This window comes from Podarcis liolepis (genome assembly GCF_965112155.1).
Source record: "Podarcis liolepis genome assembly, chromosome: 16".
Taxonomy (NCBI): Eukaryota; Metazoa; Chordata; class Lepidosauria; order Squamata; family Lacertidae; genus Podarcis; species Podarcis liolepis.
This window is the reverse complement of record NC_139567.1, coordinates 2,882,225-2,897,642: the sequence shown is the minus strand read 5'-3', so window position 1 is coordinate 2,897,642 and position 15,418 is coordinate 2,882,225. Positions and strand designations below refer to the sequence as shown.

At 44.7% G+C, this 15,418-nt stretch overlaps 1 protein-coding gene across 2 annotated transcripts in view; it reads left to right on the top strand.

Moving 5' to 3' along the window:
- LOXL2 (lysyl oxidase like 2) overlaps positions 1-15,418 on the top strand; it is an 80,342-nt gene that overhangs the window by 40,330 nt on the left and 24,594 nt on the right. For both annotated transcript variants that reach the window (XR_014520215.1, XM_083480505.1), the window contains exons 5-7: positions 2,541-2,760; positions 8,186-8,369; positions 12,787-12,938. Coding sequence is in view for 1 of the 2 variants with exons in the window: in XM_083480505.1 (XP_083336631.1) it covers positions 2,541-2,760; positions 8,186-8,369; positions 12,787-12,938 (556 nt within the window). In the remaining variant the exon portion in view is untranslated. The remainder of the gene's footprint in view (positions 1-2,540; positions 2,761-8,185; positions 8,370-12,786; positions 12,939-15,418) is intronic.

Below are 15,418 nucleotides of genomic sequence, written 5' to 3'. Positions count from 1 at the left end.
ATGTGGAATAGAGATCTCTGAAGGCAGAAAAGCTGGAGAATCGTTTTGCTAGGGATGTGAGGTATGAGTTTCTCTAAATGCGGAGCCCAGCCCCAGACTACCCATGTTGGGATGTTGGTTGGTATCTACCAGCTCTCTCTTTTCCCAGCGTGTTCCTTAATACTGTCTTTGTATTTTCACATACTGCCTTAAAGGGAAAGCAAAGTCTCCAGTCACTTGGATCCAGTCTTTTTTGCACGTGACTCTGAAGCCTGTTAACATGCCTCTCATTTCTCTGGTTTCACTCTGCATAATATTGTAAATAGCCTTTTCCACAAGGGTGGGGCCTTCCATTGACACTGTGGTTTCCACAGCTGGGAAACCAGTTTCCAAATTGGGTTTCTACTCCAATAAGCTGACTCTGTACTTCTGGGGGCTGTGGGTTAAAAGGAACCCCCCCCTTGCCCGCAGAACTAAGAATTTTCATTCCCGAGGCGTAACCTCAGCTTTTATGTGCTGAGGCATTCCACGTGAGACTGCTGAACTTCATGATGGTGGGAAGCCAAAAGATTCCCAGATGCCTCATTTCGCTAAAGAAAACAACTTAGTTCATCATCGTCCTTGCTGCCAAACTCTCACCCTGGAATGTAATTTGGGTTCTGCATTTGACAGTGCAGTTTTATAATTAAAGGAAAAACAAACTTTAAAGCTCTGGGAGTTTCCTATCCTACTGTTCGTTTCACTGAACTCTTTGAGGCCATTTTCCTAATCATTCTTGTACCATGAGAGCATAAGAAGAGGCCCCTGGATCAGACCAAAGCAGCATCTAGGTCAGCATCCTGTTCTCACGTTGGGCAACCAGATGTCCATGAGAAGGAAGCCTGCGAGGAGGACCTGAGCTCAACGGCGCTCACCCTATTTGTGCAACTGCTATTCAAGATGTACTGCCAGTCACAATGGTTATATTCTACCCCGAGTGCATGGAGGCACTGTTTACCTTCCCACTCCAGCAGCACTTCTTTATCACTTGACACAGTCCTCCGTGCGCCAGAAGCGGTTTAGTCCTGTTGGCCACGTGACCCAGAAAGCTGTCTGTGGACAAACACGGCTCCCTTGGCCTGAAAAGCAAGATGGGTTCCACACCCCATAGGCTTAACTGTCCAGGGGTCCTTTACTTTTTTATTATTCTACTCCCACTGACAGAGGCAGTGAAACCCTGAATAGTGGTTTGGGGAATCCCAAGTTGGTATGGTCTTGTTGTACTCAGGTCCTGTTTTGCAGTTTCCCATCGGCTTCTGGTTAGCCCCTTTGAGAGCGAGATGCTCTATGAGAGGAGCTAGTGGCCTGATCCAGCAGGGTTTTTCTGTTTTTATGCTACCTTGATGGTGGAGGCAGTGTATAGCCATCGTGGGTAGTAGCCACTGAATAGTCCTACCCTCCATGAATTTGTCTGATCCTCTTTTAAAGCCATCCAAGTTGAGAAGAGCCCTTCTGGATGGTGTATTTAGTCCAGCATCATGTTTCATGCACTAGTCAACCAGAAGATTCTGGGAAGCCCACAAGAAGGACATGAAGACCATTGTCCATGGGAAACATAGGAAGCTGCCTTATACCAAGTCAGACTTCTGGTCCATCTGTCTTAGTATTTTTGACACTGACTGGCAGCAGCTCTCCAGGTTTTCAGTCAGGGCTGTTTCCCAGACCCAGGCAAGTCAGTGATTGAACCTGGGCTGTTGACATCCTTCCCTACCTTGGCCCCGCGGTATCTGAGCTTCAGAGGCATACCTGGAAGTCTCTTTTAGCTATCATGGCAAATAGCCACTGATAAAACTACTTTCATGGATTTGTAGTGAAATGTCTGTCTAGCACTAGTCAAATCCTTACTACCAGATCAATCCCCAAAGCAAAATCCTGGCTACCACAAGCAGCTGCCTCCATCAAGCAACTCTCGGGCATTTGTCAATTCACAGTCTAAATTGCTGACACAAGTAGATAATTCATTTAAAAAAAACTATTGTGGATTTAGGCAGAGTGGAAGGTTTCCTCAAAGCATTGCACAACACAGCATTCTGAGATCTTCACTGCCATGCGTAGCAGGGATGGTGAACCCAGGTCCCTTCAGATTCGGTTGGACTTGCTCTCCCATCATCCCTGGCCATTGGCCAAGCTCGTTGGGGCTCATGGGAGTTGGAGTCCATTAGCAACTGGAGGACCACAGGTTCCCCTGTCCTGCTATACAAGACATTGAATCCTTAAAGCCATATTGAAGTAGCTCAAACCTTGGTCCTGAATTGAGAGCTCTTCTTTTATGTATAAGAGATGTGTTCTTAATGAGTTTCTTCCCTGTTTCTTTCATGTATCTCAGTTCAAGACAGTCCTGTATATGCATTTGGATGAATATGCTTATTTGATTGTGTGAATTTATCTGGCTTGCATGTGAGCAGTGTCACAAGACTTGGCCCATAAGACAAACCTATTGCTTCAATTAATCTGGCTAAACACAACTTTTTGTTATCTCAGCATGTGGCTCTCAGTGATTCCAGTTTCTTCCTTCCTTCAAGGATGACGGCAGCCAGAAGAAAGCACACTTATTGGGCTTATTCCATGGACTGCACGGGCAATGAGGCACACATCTCCAGCTGCAAACTGGGCAATCGCATCAGCACAGCTAGTGGGAATGCATCATGTGAGAATGGGATGCCTGCCGTGGTGAGCTGCTACCCTGGTCGTGCTTTTGCCCCTGGCAGCCACAGCGGTTTCCGAAAAGCTTTCCAACCCGAGGTAAGAGAGACAGAAATATGTTCAGCTATTGCTGAGGAGAATAAATTTGTGGAGCTTGAAATCAGCTGTGGGTATTCAACCAACCATGTGGTTCATGTGGAAGGCTTAAGCTAACACTCTGCACCATACGTTTGAATCACTCTTATACCACTTTAACAGTCTTGGCTTCCCACAAAGAATCCTGGGAACTGTAGTTTGTTAAGGGTGTTGGGGGCTGTAGCTCGTGACAAACTTCAGTTAGCCATGACTGTTAAAGTGGAATAGTGTGGATATGACTGAGACAAATGTTTTCTTATCTGAATCTACATATGAAGGCAACAGGAAAGGCCTGACTCCACACAGACACTATGTCTGCTTGCCATCCCCTGATCCAAGGACAGCCAACTTGTGGCTGAAGAGCCACACCCAACTTTGCTCCTGATTGTCTCCAGCTCACACAATCTTTCCGATTGCATCTTTTTAAAAATAATAATAATATTTATTAAGTTTTCCAATTTAACAATCCAATAAAAACCACATTAAAAACATTTCAAATTATAAAATAATCAAACAGTCCAAATGTTATGCCAAATTATAAATCTGTGTTTGACTTCCCATGCTCTGAGGTCGGGCGGTGGCGTTCATCTCACATTTATTCTGCTCCTAAGTTATTCTCTGATTGCATCAAGTTGGATGCAGTGACTCAAATGTCTCTCATTAATTTATTACATTTATATCCCACCTTTCCCCCAAGGTCTCAGGGTTGTATACATTGTTCTCTCCCTCCCCTTTTTATGTTCATGTGGTGAGAGCTAATGATTCTCCAAGGTAATTCTGTGACTTTCATAGCTGAGTAGGGATTTGAACCAGTGTCTACCTAATCCTAGGCCAAGCATGTGTCTAGTCCATTACACCACACTGGCTAATTTCCCAATGGAAGAAGGCCTGCCCATATTCTTCAGCCATACACTCCCTGGCCAAGTTTCTAGTGGGAGATGCACAGTGATATCATGACCTGGTCAGTTTGGGGCCTGAGTAAGTGGACTATTGCTGTCTTGTTCGCTGAATTACTTGCATTCAAGCATGTCTTCACTGTAAATCAGCCTTTGTCCACCTAGAACCCTCTGGACACTTTGGACTCTGCAAACTCCTGTCACCTCTAGCCAGCCACAGCATCTTGGGAGCTGAGGGGCACCAGGTTGACATCCTTTACCCTCAGTGAACCATGTGAGAGCTTTATGGATCTCTAAAAGAAAACTCTTGGTATCCTCATCACAAAATGGCAGCCTTCAGGTGTCCTATTAAACTGGGTACATCAGTGCCCACAGCACTGTAGCTTAAACCTATTTCTTTCACAGTTAATGTGGCTGAAAGTTTGCACAACCATGAGCAATGGGATAAGATATTCCAGTGTGACTCATAGCACATTTCCATGAATTCCTTGTGCATATTTGGGCATTATTTATAGAGCTGTAGGAATACACATACTCTCTGGGATGCAGTGATGGGATAACAGTGTTCTCAGCAGTTGCCTTAGTAGATTGTCCAACCACAGTACAGTGGTACGTCGGGTTACAGACGCTTCAGGTTACAGACTCCACTAACCCAGAAATAGTACCTTGGGTTAAGAACTTTGCTTCAGGATGAGAACAGAAATTGTGCGGTGGTGGCGTGGCAGCAGCAGGAGGCCCCATTAGCTAAAGTGGTACCTCAGGTTAAGAACAGTTTCAGGTTAAGAATGGACCTCTGGAATGAATTAAGTTCTTAACCCAAGGTACCACTGTATGAATCCATCTTTGAAACTGCTATCTATCTATCATCTATCTATCTATCTATCCATCGAACGATCTATCTATCATCTATCTATCCAGTTGCAAAAGTGGTCCAGGAATTAAGGGATGGTTTCGTTGGTGATATCATGGGCATTAACCAATGATTACTCATAACAACTGGCCCCTCACCCCAATTCAGAGTGAATGGTGCAGGAAAGCAACAACCACGTTGAACCTCGTTTTCCAAAGCATACCACTCTAGAACAGAAATGCAAGTTTGTTTGTCAGTAGGGAAGATGTACTCAACTCAAGCTACATTTACTACTCTTAAAAAGTTGCATCTTTCTTCAGTCCATCAGAGCAACATTTGTACTGTAACGATGCTAGTGTTCCTATTGTGCAAGGCCTCGTTTATAGCCTCCCTCCTGTTTTGACCTGGGATGTTTTTTGACTGAGGACAGCGTATGTTCCATTTAGTGCTGGAAATGGCAAGGCTCTTGGCAAAACACTTGCCACATTCTTGTTCAAAATTCTTCTGTTCAAGCCAACTGACTGCTGAGCTGGCTGGCTTGGCTGAACTTGCAGCTCCTTGTTTCTCTCGTGCTGTCTGCTGTTCTTGCTATGTAGATGTTAAATGTGGACAATTCCTTTCCGTTATATAACTGTGACTTGTAACAGATAAACTACCCAAAGGAACATACAGTACAAGCATTGGTTTTGGGGGTTTTTTATATATAGATGAATGTTTGATGCTGGTGAAACTGGTTAGCAGCACTCCTGGAGATTATGGATCCATGATCCCATCTTGTATAAAAAAGCTGCCACACTTTAATGCATGGGTAGGCAAACTAAGGCCCTGGGGCCGAATCTGGCCCAATTGCCTTCTCAATCCGGCCCACAGATGGTCCAGGAATCAGCATGTTTTTACATGAGTAGAATGTCTGCTTTTATTTAAAATGCACCTCTGGGTTACTTGTGGGGCATAGGAATTTGTTCATATTTTTTTCCAAAATATAGTCCAGCCCCCCACAAGGTCTGAGGGACAGTGGACCGGCCCCCTGCTTTAGTGTCACGACTTGTTTCCTACATTCATAGCAGAGATAGAAATTGCAACACAGGAAGCATGATGCCATTTAGGTTGCAGACAGATCTATGGAGCTGGATTGATTAGCCTCAGCCAGGCACTTCCAACTTCCAAAAGATTGCAGTCTATTTACAGTATAAAAAACTGGCAGTGATCTACCCATTGTCATTGGAGGGACCAGGAGCGTGCACAGGGTCATAGCTGTCAACTTACAGATTTGAAAATAAGAGACCAGCAGCCTTGAAAATAAGGGACCAGCAGCCAAAATAAGGGACCTGCAGCCTCACCTGTTCCAGGCACTCCAGTCTTCCTGTCTTCCTGCAGTCTGGTCAAACTCATGCTGGTAGCTCTGAGAACACTGTCCAACCAACTTTGTAACCAGAGGTTCAACTGAATAGAATCTGAATCACATGCACCACAAGGCCTATGCAGCCTCAACTTAAGATGGCTCCCCGGCCTGGCTTTGCACTGCAAAGTTTGCAGCAGCACGTGCAACAAAATGGCGTCCAGCATTCAAAAAACCCCTCAGCTTGCATTAACTAGCCACACACAAGGCATGCCAGCTCCACCCCCCAGTCATTCTTAGACTTCTTATTGGGTGAGCAACACAGCCAAGCAACACAGTTGGAGCCTCCCTCCTCCCTGGCCGGCAGGGAGGGAGGGAGAGAGAGGAGCTGCTTCCTTTGAAATTTAAGGGACATCATTTAAGGGACATTTAAGGGACATCCATCAATAAGGGACAGCAGCAGGACATGGCCCTGGAATAGAATCATAGAATCATAGAATCATAGAGTTGGAAGAGACCACAAGGGCCATCGAGTCCAACCCCCTGCCAAGCAGGAAACACCATCAGAATAAGGGACTGTCCCTTCAAATAAGGGACACTTGACAGCTATGCGCGGGGTGCTGTGTGGAAGGTGGTGGCTAATTGGACACGGGAGGGGGGAGTTTAAGTGGGGGGGAAGGAAAGGGAGGCAAAAGTTCTCTCCCTCCCCCAAGCTGCTCTCCCCCCCCCAATCCAGCCCTTTCTCTCCCCCCGCTGTCAAAGGGAGCTGCGCAGTTGATGCAGATCCGGCTGTCACGCACAGACCAGAACTGACTATCGCTCCAGCTCTTTCCCTCTAACTATCTGCTCAACTATCTTAGAAACTATCCTTTTATTCTCCCTCCCAAAACACTGGCTCCACTCCCCTTTTGGTAACCAATCAGACAGAGGCTCCAGCCCTCTGGTGGAATTCTGAGGCACTGCATCACCAGACTCTGGTCTGGCTCAGCTGTCCGTCAAACCATCATTTGATTCCAAAATGCATCCACAAAACACCTGAGTTCTGTGGGAGAAGGAGGTTTTTTTCCCTAATGGAATTTCAGACTAACCTAGCTGGGGTGGAGTTCCTGGAACAGCCCTGTTATCCTGTAAGTCATCAGAGAGTGCATTTATTTCAGCACCAAGAATTGCTCTATTTGTTTTTTATATAGAAGCATGGATTTTCAGTCCTCTAGCCTTATGGGGAAGTATGTACATCGTGTCCTTGGATGAGGAACCTGTTTTCAGTTTATATAAAATATTTCCTATGGCTCATAGCTGTTGATGTTCTTGTTGGATTTGGGGGCCTGAAGGAACATGAGCTTTAGATACTCCTGAGTGGGCATAGCTGGGTCTCTTTTTAATTCCAACTTTTCAGGAGCTGGAATTCAACAATCATTATCATTATCAGTAAAGGCTGAAAAGATGAGATCTTTATACCTGATACAAAATTCTGTCAAACAAATCAAATTAACCATGCAAGTTCATCTCTTCTCCCTCCTTCATCCAAATTTAGAAAATGTGCACAAATGTGTTAGGATTACACAATCTAGTCTGCTTCAGCTAATCACAGGGAGGGGGCACAGAAGCTCCTCTTGACCTGTCGACTACTCAGAAGCCTAATCTGTCCCAGAGTTTAAAAAGAAAGTAGGCCAGGATTTACCTCATATTCCTTGAAGTGCCCATAAGTTGGGGGAGGGAAAAATTTAATTTTATTTGCATTTTAATGAGAAATTACCTAATTCACATTTCTGAAACCAGTATATAAACTGAAAACACATCTATTCTTCAAGATTCAGCATTCCCCAAATTTTGTGATGCAGTTCTCTGACCAAATAATTTGTATCAAACTGTGTATATTAAGTGAAAGTGTACATCAAAAAGATAATATTTGGGATTCTTTACAGAAACTGCATAAACAAATTTACATTTTAAAAAATCACTAAAATGATGCGGAATTTCATTATTTGTTTCCAAAAAGGAAATTGCTGTGAAAATGTGAAGAATTGAATTAAAGGTTGAAAATGTGAGAAAATGACTCTTCTATCCCCACAATGAATCGTGCCCTAGGTTGTGGCATCACTTAACTATCCCTCCTTCAAAACAATGTTTAACAACAATTTGCCACCTCCAGTAGTGTATTCAGGGAAATTGCATCTATAAACTGAGTTAATTTCATCTCCAGTTCCTAGTAGGAAGCAAATTGCTCTGCGTTATAGACAGCTGCCTGTGACGGTTACATTCCTGTGAACTTAAGGGTTTTCCCCCTTGGTCTTTATCTTTCAGTTTCCACTGGTGAGGTTAAAGGGAGGAGCCAAGATTGGCGAAGGTCGCATTGAAGTGCTGATGAATGGGGAATGGGGAACTGTTTGCGATGACCAGTGGAACCTCGTTTCTGCAAGTGTGGTCTGCCGAGAGCTAGGCTTTGGATCTGCCAAAGAGGCTATTATGGGTGCAAGGCTTGGGCAAGGTAAGCGTGCTTCCTGTTCAGGAACCTTTAGAGTGGGCTGTCGGGACAGCAAGATGAAGAACTCAGTGGCTGAGCGCCTGCTTTGCGTGAAGAAGATCCCAGGTTCAATCCCCAGCACCTCTGGTTTAAAATAAAGGGACCAAGCATCAGGGGCTGGGCAGCAACTCAGCAGCCCTTGAAGAGCTGCTGCCATTGAGAGTATTGACTCAGGGTGACTTACAGATGAAAACAAAAAACAGCTAAAAACTTTAAAAACCATCATTGGAAAAATTAAACACACACACATATGAGAGAGAGAGAGAGAGAGAGAGAGAGAGAGAGAGAGAGAGAGAAGAGAGAACCATACAAATAATTACAGTAAAATAGCACAGTATCAGCCTTTCATTAAAAGCAGTTGGTTCCCAAAAGCCTCTTGGAACAAGAAAGTCTTCACCTGCTAGTGGAAGGACAACAAGGAGGGAGCCTGTCGAACTTCTCTAGAGAGAGAGGTCCATAGTCTGGAGCATCCACCGAGAAGGCCCTCTCCTGCCCTCCCCTACCAAGTGTGCCTGTGAGGGTGGTGGGACTGAGAGAAGGGTCTCCCCCAAAGATTTCAGGCAGGCTCATATGAGGGAATATGGTCTTTCAGGTAGCTTGGACTTAAGCCATGTAGGGCTTAGATATAGGTATGTAGAGTAGATAATGTCAGGTTAGAGGGCAAGTCGTCTGACCTGGAACAAGGCATCTTCCTATGTCCCTATGCAGTAGCAAGACCATGGTCCATACTCACAGATATTCTGAATACCCACAGAGGGGTGCAAAGTGTGTCTGTACAGAGACACATTGATCTCACCTGTGGGGGATCTTATCAGTGGAGGCTGGGACATTCAGCCTTGGGGAAGTTGCAGCTCTTGCTGTCACCGCAACATTGTCCTGCATTGCAGCTTTTGTTTTTCCTTCTAGATGTGAATGACAACCACTTGTTTACTTGAGGGGTGCACTTGATCCCACCCCAGGCCTGGGTTCAATGTCTTTATCATGCTAGAAAAGAGGTGGGCATCTTTTCTGGCCCAGATCTGCATTCCTTTATGGGCCACGTCCAGGGGGACATATACCAGCAGAGGATGAGCCCAGAGGCAAAAGAGGGCAGCAGCAGCAGAGGCAGCAAAACAGGTGGCGCGATGAATGTGGCTCCTACCTTTAGCCAACGGGAAACAAAAAACAGATTTTTGACACACAAACTCCATCCAGGCAAACAAGAGGCATTATCAGCCTCTGTTGTTCTTGGGGTGCTTTGGCCTGGCTGGAGCAGGTCCTTAAACTGAACAGAGCAGGGCTGGTGCAGGTGGGGCTTGGGCAGAGTCCTGAGAGCCAGATAGAGAGGCCTGGAGGGTGACATTTGGCCTCTGGACTGGCGGGGGAGGGGTGGGGATTCCCCATCCCTGTACGGGAATGTGACGCAAGGGAGAGGAGCAGAGGAGCATTTTGCAATATTTGGAGCTGGTTTGCATCTTCATTGCTTAAAAGTATATCCTCATTTCCCTCTATAATGGGGTTATTATGTTAAAAGCAATCAAACACGATATGAACAAATAATTAGAAAACTCCCAGCAGCCAAAATATCTAGGAGACTTCCAAAGCCTGATTAAAAAGAGAAGTTATAAACTACTTTCCTGGACGCATACAAATCTTTAGGTTTTAAGAAGCGGGAAACAGGCCCAGGGTCCTTATGCGGCCTCGCTGCCCAGACCCCCCCCCCCCGCTCCCCATGGGTTTTTTGCCTTCTTGGGTTGTATCCTTGAACTCTGATAATGCCTGCATGGAGAAGTGTGTTTGTGTTGAACAGGGATGGGGAGCTCTATGACTTTCCAGGTGTTGGTGGACTACAGCTCCCATCTTTCCCGGCCATTGGCCATGCGGCCCTGGGCTGATGGGAGTTGGAGTCCAACAGCATCTGGAGGACCACAGCGATAGAAAGTAGCCAGCTGTGCACAGGGTAAAGGTTTCCAGGGCTGCTCTACCCACTTTTGCCTGTGGCCCCATCCATCGCAGGCATGTGGCCCCCAGCAGGGAGCGTGGTCCTCAAGCTGGGAAAGAAGGTTCCTTGCAGCTTTGCGAGGCAATCGTTTCCATGGACTCTTCCTCAAGCCTCCAAATCATCCCCCAGGCCTGTGTTACTATCCACTACCTAACCAAAAACCACACCATAAAACATAATGGAAGGGTGAAATGCCTCCAAACTGTGTGGTTTGGGGTGAAGGAAAAGGAAAAGGAATAAAAACGTATGAGACACACTGCAGCTCTCTGGAATCTTAAAAATGCAAGCTTGCCAGCCAAGCAGCACACAAGAGTTCTCTGATGTGAATTTAATTGCAGTTATGGCTGCAGAAGTGCCAGCCATCACACGAAAAGGTTTGGCTGCCACGTGAAGGGCTCAAACGTGCTGCCTGCTGCCACATTACACAGTCAGACCCTGGAAACTCTCTCTCTCTTTTTTACCATCTTGGGTGGCTGAGCTGAAAAAGACCTCTCTCTACGTGAGGCCTTGGCAAGTTGCTGCTGCCAGCCAGAACAAGCAATATTTGGTTTGATGGATCAATGCTGTAACCAAAAAGGTGGCTTCATATGTTGGGGGCAAAATGCAAGCGTAAATGAATTTGGGGCCTTTCTTAAGTCCTTAAGACCCATCTAGGCTGGATATGCTTAGGTTAGAGAAGAGAAGATTAAGGGAAGACATGATTGTGGTCTTCTAATATCTGAAGGGCTGTCATAACAGAATATGGATCAGACTTGTTGTCTGTGTCTCAAGGCGTTAGGACTAGGAACTGATGGGTAGATGCTTTCTATTAGTGAGGGGTGTTTGACAGTGCAGCAGGCTGCCTCAGGTATTTATGGGTTCTCCTTCATTAGAGGTTTTAAAACAGATGCCAGACAGCCCTCTGTCAAGGATGCTATAACTGCATCCTGCGTCTCAGATCCGACAGATCCATCTCTAGGATTCTTTGATCTGGTAAACTGGGGATTTTCACATCAGTTAGTTGGCTCCAAACCCTCACATTATGGATTGTATACAACTAACCTCTTCTCAGAGTAGACCCATTGAAATTAATAGACCTAGGTTAATCATGTCTATTAATTCAGTGGGTCTACAGAGTATGCCATTAGTGAAGGGCTATAACTACAGAAATACACCTGCACATGCAAACACTTGTATAGTGGAGAAAGTGCTGGACTTGAGAAAACAAGGACTCCAAGCCCAGCACAGCAATGAAACACACTAGGAGATCCTGAGCCGGTTACTGTGAGGATAAATGGGGAACAACCCCAGACATGCTGCTTTGAGCTTTTGTGATGAAGAATGGAGTGCACATGTGATAAATGCATCTACTGTATGTGGGTGTAGGTAAGTTGCACCCTCCCAGCCAATGATACATTTCTTTGACTCCTGGAAAAGCTGCTTCTGCTCCACACTCTCCCAAACAAAGCCTCTCTGCATCAGAAGGTGGCATCTTCTGATTCATGGGTTCTTGGGACAGGTGTTGGCTCAGGCACTTTGCCCTTGGTTGGAAATGTTTTGCTTGTTCCTTAAAAAGTCAAGAAAATCACACACTTTTTTTTTAAGCCAGAGGTGCCAGGGATTGAACCGAGAACCTTCTTCATGCAAAGCAGCTGAATGTGTTAGAGGCTAAGGCCTCTATTGTATTGTAGGGACCTACTTCAATGCCACAAGACTTCTCAGTAAACACACACAGGTCCAGGCTGCAACAGATTTATTGGAGAAAGGGCTTCAGGCTTAACAAGCAATCAACTTTGGCTAACTAGGTCCCAGTTTTATCCATGTTAAAGTGGGAAGTGTGAATCATTCTACACCCAAAAAACCAAATAATTTTTTTTATTATGATAAAATACTTATTCAAGCCTTATTCAAGCTCAAAACATCCTTTTGTATCCTCAGAAGGCCAAACAATCTTGGACTCCTCAAGTAGCCCACCTGTATTTGAAGTTACTTGTTTTTCTGTTCTTTTATATTGCCCTGGAAAAAGTATCCTAGTTCCCACTGAAATGTCAGAGCTTGATCAAGTGCAGCTTCCTGGCGGGGAGGAAATTGCCAAAAGTGCTGGGTAATATATATTTTGCTTCCAGTTCCCCAGCTGAAGTTTATAAATGATGGAGAAGTGGAAAGTTGGCCTTTCTTTTCCTTCTGGCCTCTTTATTGTAGCAAAATAAACTACTGGAAATAATTTCTCAAGCAGTTTTAAAAAAGTGGCAAGAAGCATTTAGCAGAAATCCTTACTCTGTGGTCTTCTTGGGTTAGTATCTGAAGTTTCTAGATCTTGGGATTTGATAAGTCTAGAGTTCTGAAGTATGATATCTGAAATCCAACGTTTCTTCATCTTACTTGTTGTAGAAAATTGAGAATGTCTGTTTCTTCTTCAAGGTATGGGCCCCATTCATGTCACTGAAGCAAATTGCAAAGGATTTGAAAAGTCTTTCACAGACTGCAAATTCAGCACCCAGTTAGGAAGTTGCACTCATGAAGAAGATGCTTCTGTTAGATGCAATGTTCCAGCTATGGGATTCCAAAACCAGGTAAGGAACAGAGCTGTCTTGTCTATAATGGGAGAACCATTTTTCTGCTTTTTTTGGTATTTGTGATATTTTCCACAAGCAACAGTTCCCCTACACAAGCAAGTGTGGAAATAAACTCTGAGCTAACTCACAGGAGCTAATTCACAGGAATATTTCAGAAAACCAGCAACCTTTTCCACAGCTACTGCAAAAGTTGGAAAGTTCAAACCATGCTGACCATTTTGAAATGTCACACTAAACCATAGTTGAACATGCCAAGAATGAACCTAGATGAGTTCAAGGGAAGGGCTTGCACGCTGCCCTGCCTGCCCCTCCCCTAGCATGGCTTTGGCTTCCAATTTCCCTTAACCACAGTTTAGCTTGCCGTAGGTATCCTAAGCTGTAGCTAATGTTTACTGTGTTTTTTAAAAACTAAAACAAACTAGCTTCATAACCCATGATTCACAGGTTGTCAGTTTATGAAACAACTAGCTGCATTTAAGCACCAAAGGAAGAGAAAAGAGGTGGGAATAAGCAAACCTAAGGCTATCCGAAGTAGGTCTTTGTTATGCTAAACTAGGGTTTAGTATGACATCAAAACTTTCCCACTATGGATGAAATCCAAAATCCACAGTTCCACAACAGCTTTATTAGGATCAACCAAAATGTCAGAAAGTTTTGAGCAAGCTTTTTGAATTCTCCTGCACTTTTCATCACACAAGATGTTGAACAAAGTGGTAGTAGGAGGGAAGGAAAAACATTGCATGGTCTTTTTATCCTCAAGGCTACAGTACTTAAGCTGGAGTATAGAAGGAGTCATGTAACATTAACCTGAATACAGAGCTCTCCATCCCTTGCCTGGTCATATCAAGATCCAGAGCTCAATAGTAGACAACAGTTGTGCATTCTGAAGATCTCAGGGTTGAAGTCTTTGTATCTCTAGTCAAAAGGAGGTCTCCAGGATGGTGCAGGAGAACTTCCAAGCAGATTGTGCCCATGGCTTTCTGATCAATGTTACTTCCTTTATCAGGTATGCCCAGTTCTATTTTTCTAGAAAAGGAAGTGCTGGAACTCACTATGGGAACCTTCCTCATTGTTTTAGAACGACAATGGTGCCCACCTGAGAGGTGCCAGAACTGAGTTCCAGTGAGTTCCAGCTGAAAAAACCCCTGGGTATGCCACATGTCATGCATTGATCATTAAGTTCAAGAAAATAGGCTTCTTTCGATTTTAGAAGCACAAAATAGTATAGCCACAATCAAAATGTCCAGAAGAGTGCTGGAGGTTTTTACTCTGAGCTATTCTGGACCTAATGGTCAGGGGTCCCTTTACCTTTATTCCCCTTCAATCTAGAATAATATTTTTGGGATACAACTTGCTTATTCACTAGTATTGCTAAGGAAACACAAGGGATGTGCTTTGGGCCAGAAGAACACTTGGGAATGTCTTTGTGGATTTGTTGTTCACCTGTATTGGAGGGATCATAGCAGCAGAGTCGTATGGGTCAAGGAGCTAAGGGCAACTCCAGTCTAGGCTGAAGCAAAGGACAAAATCTATTACAGTCCTATGGTTCATGGTGCTAACATATTTGCAAATGGGCAGCCATTTGTATTTGTATGAGACTCGTTGTCACCCTCATAACATGTGTTTGTGTATTGCTAATGCTGTTCTGCAGAACAGATCAGACCTGGGGTTGGTTCAGAGCAGGAGTTGCCAACCTTTTGCCCAAGGTGGCTAAGATAGCTTCCAATGGCGTCCCTGGGCAGATGCCCAAGACTGTGGGTTTTCTGTTCTTTTTTAAAAGTTGGTCTGTAACCCTCCTGGCAGTCTAGAAATAAAGCTACGGGGCAACATGTGCAGGTCCCTTCCAAGCAAATTTTGTGAAATGAAGAGTGGTGTGGCCACTCACATTCTGCTTGCAGGCTCCCCACTGACATCTGGCTTCCAACTAGGAGAACAGGATGCTTGACTAGATGGCACTTGAGTCTGATGCAGCTGGGCACTTGATGTGCTGCATTGCAGTACTATATTGGCAAAATGGCAGCCACTTGAAGAAGCCGTCATGTGAGATTCAACCTCACTGCAGATGTTCAAACAATGCATTTGTCAATGCACAGTAAAAGCTGGATCCAGTGCTTGGCAGCATGGGCCCACAGATGGCTAGAGACCAATAATGTGCATGGGCTCTTCAGGTAGCTACTGTGTCCCCACCCCACCCCAAGGTGATGCTTTAGACTACTTCTTAAAAGTGTTACTAAATATGTGTTTAGTTTAATGAGAATGAGAAGAGGTTTTGCTCAGCCCTTCACATTGAGGTCACCTTCAAATGTTGGCTCAAGATCTTGGCTGGCAGGCAGGCCACTGAACTTGTGGGATTTGTATCCTGATCATTTGGCCAGACTCTACTTGTTCCATTCACTTTAACATCTGTGTTCTTTTAGACCCAGAGAGCAGAACATAGAGCAGCATGCTAGTCATTCTCCAAGATCTGTGCTTCATAA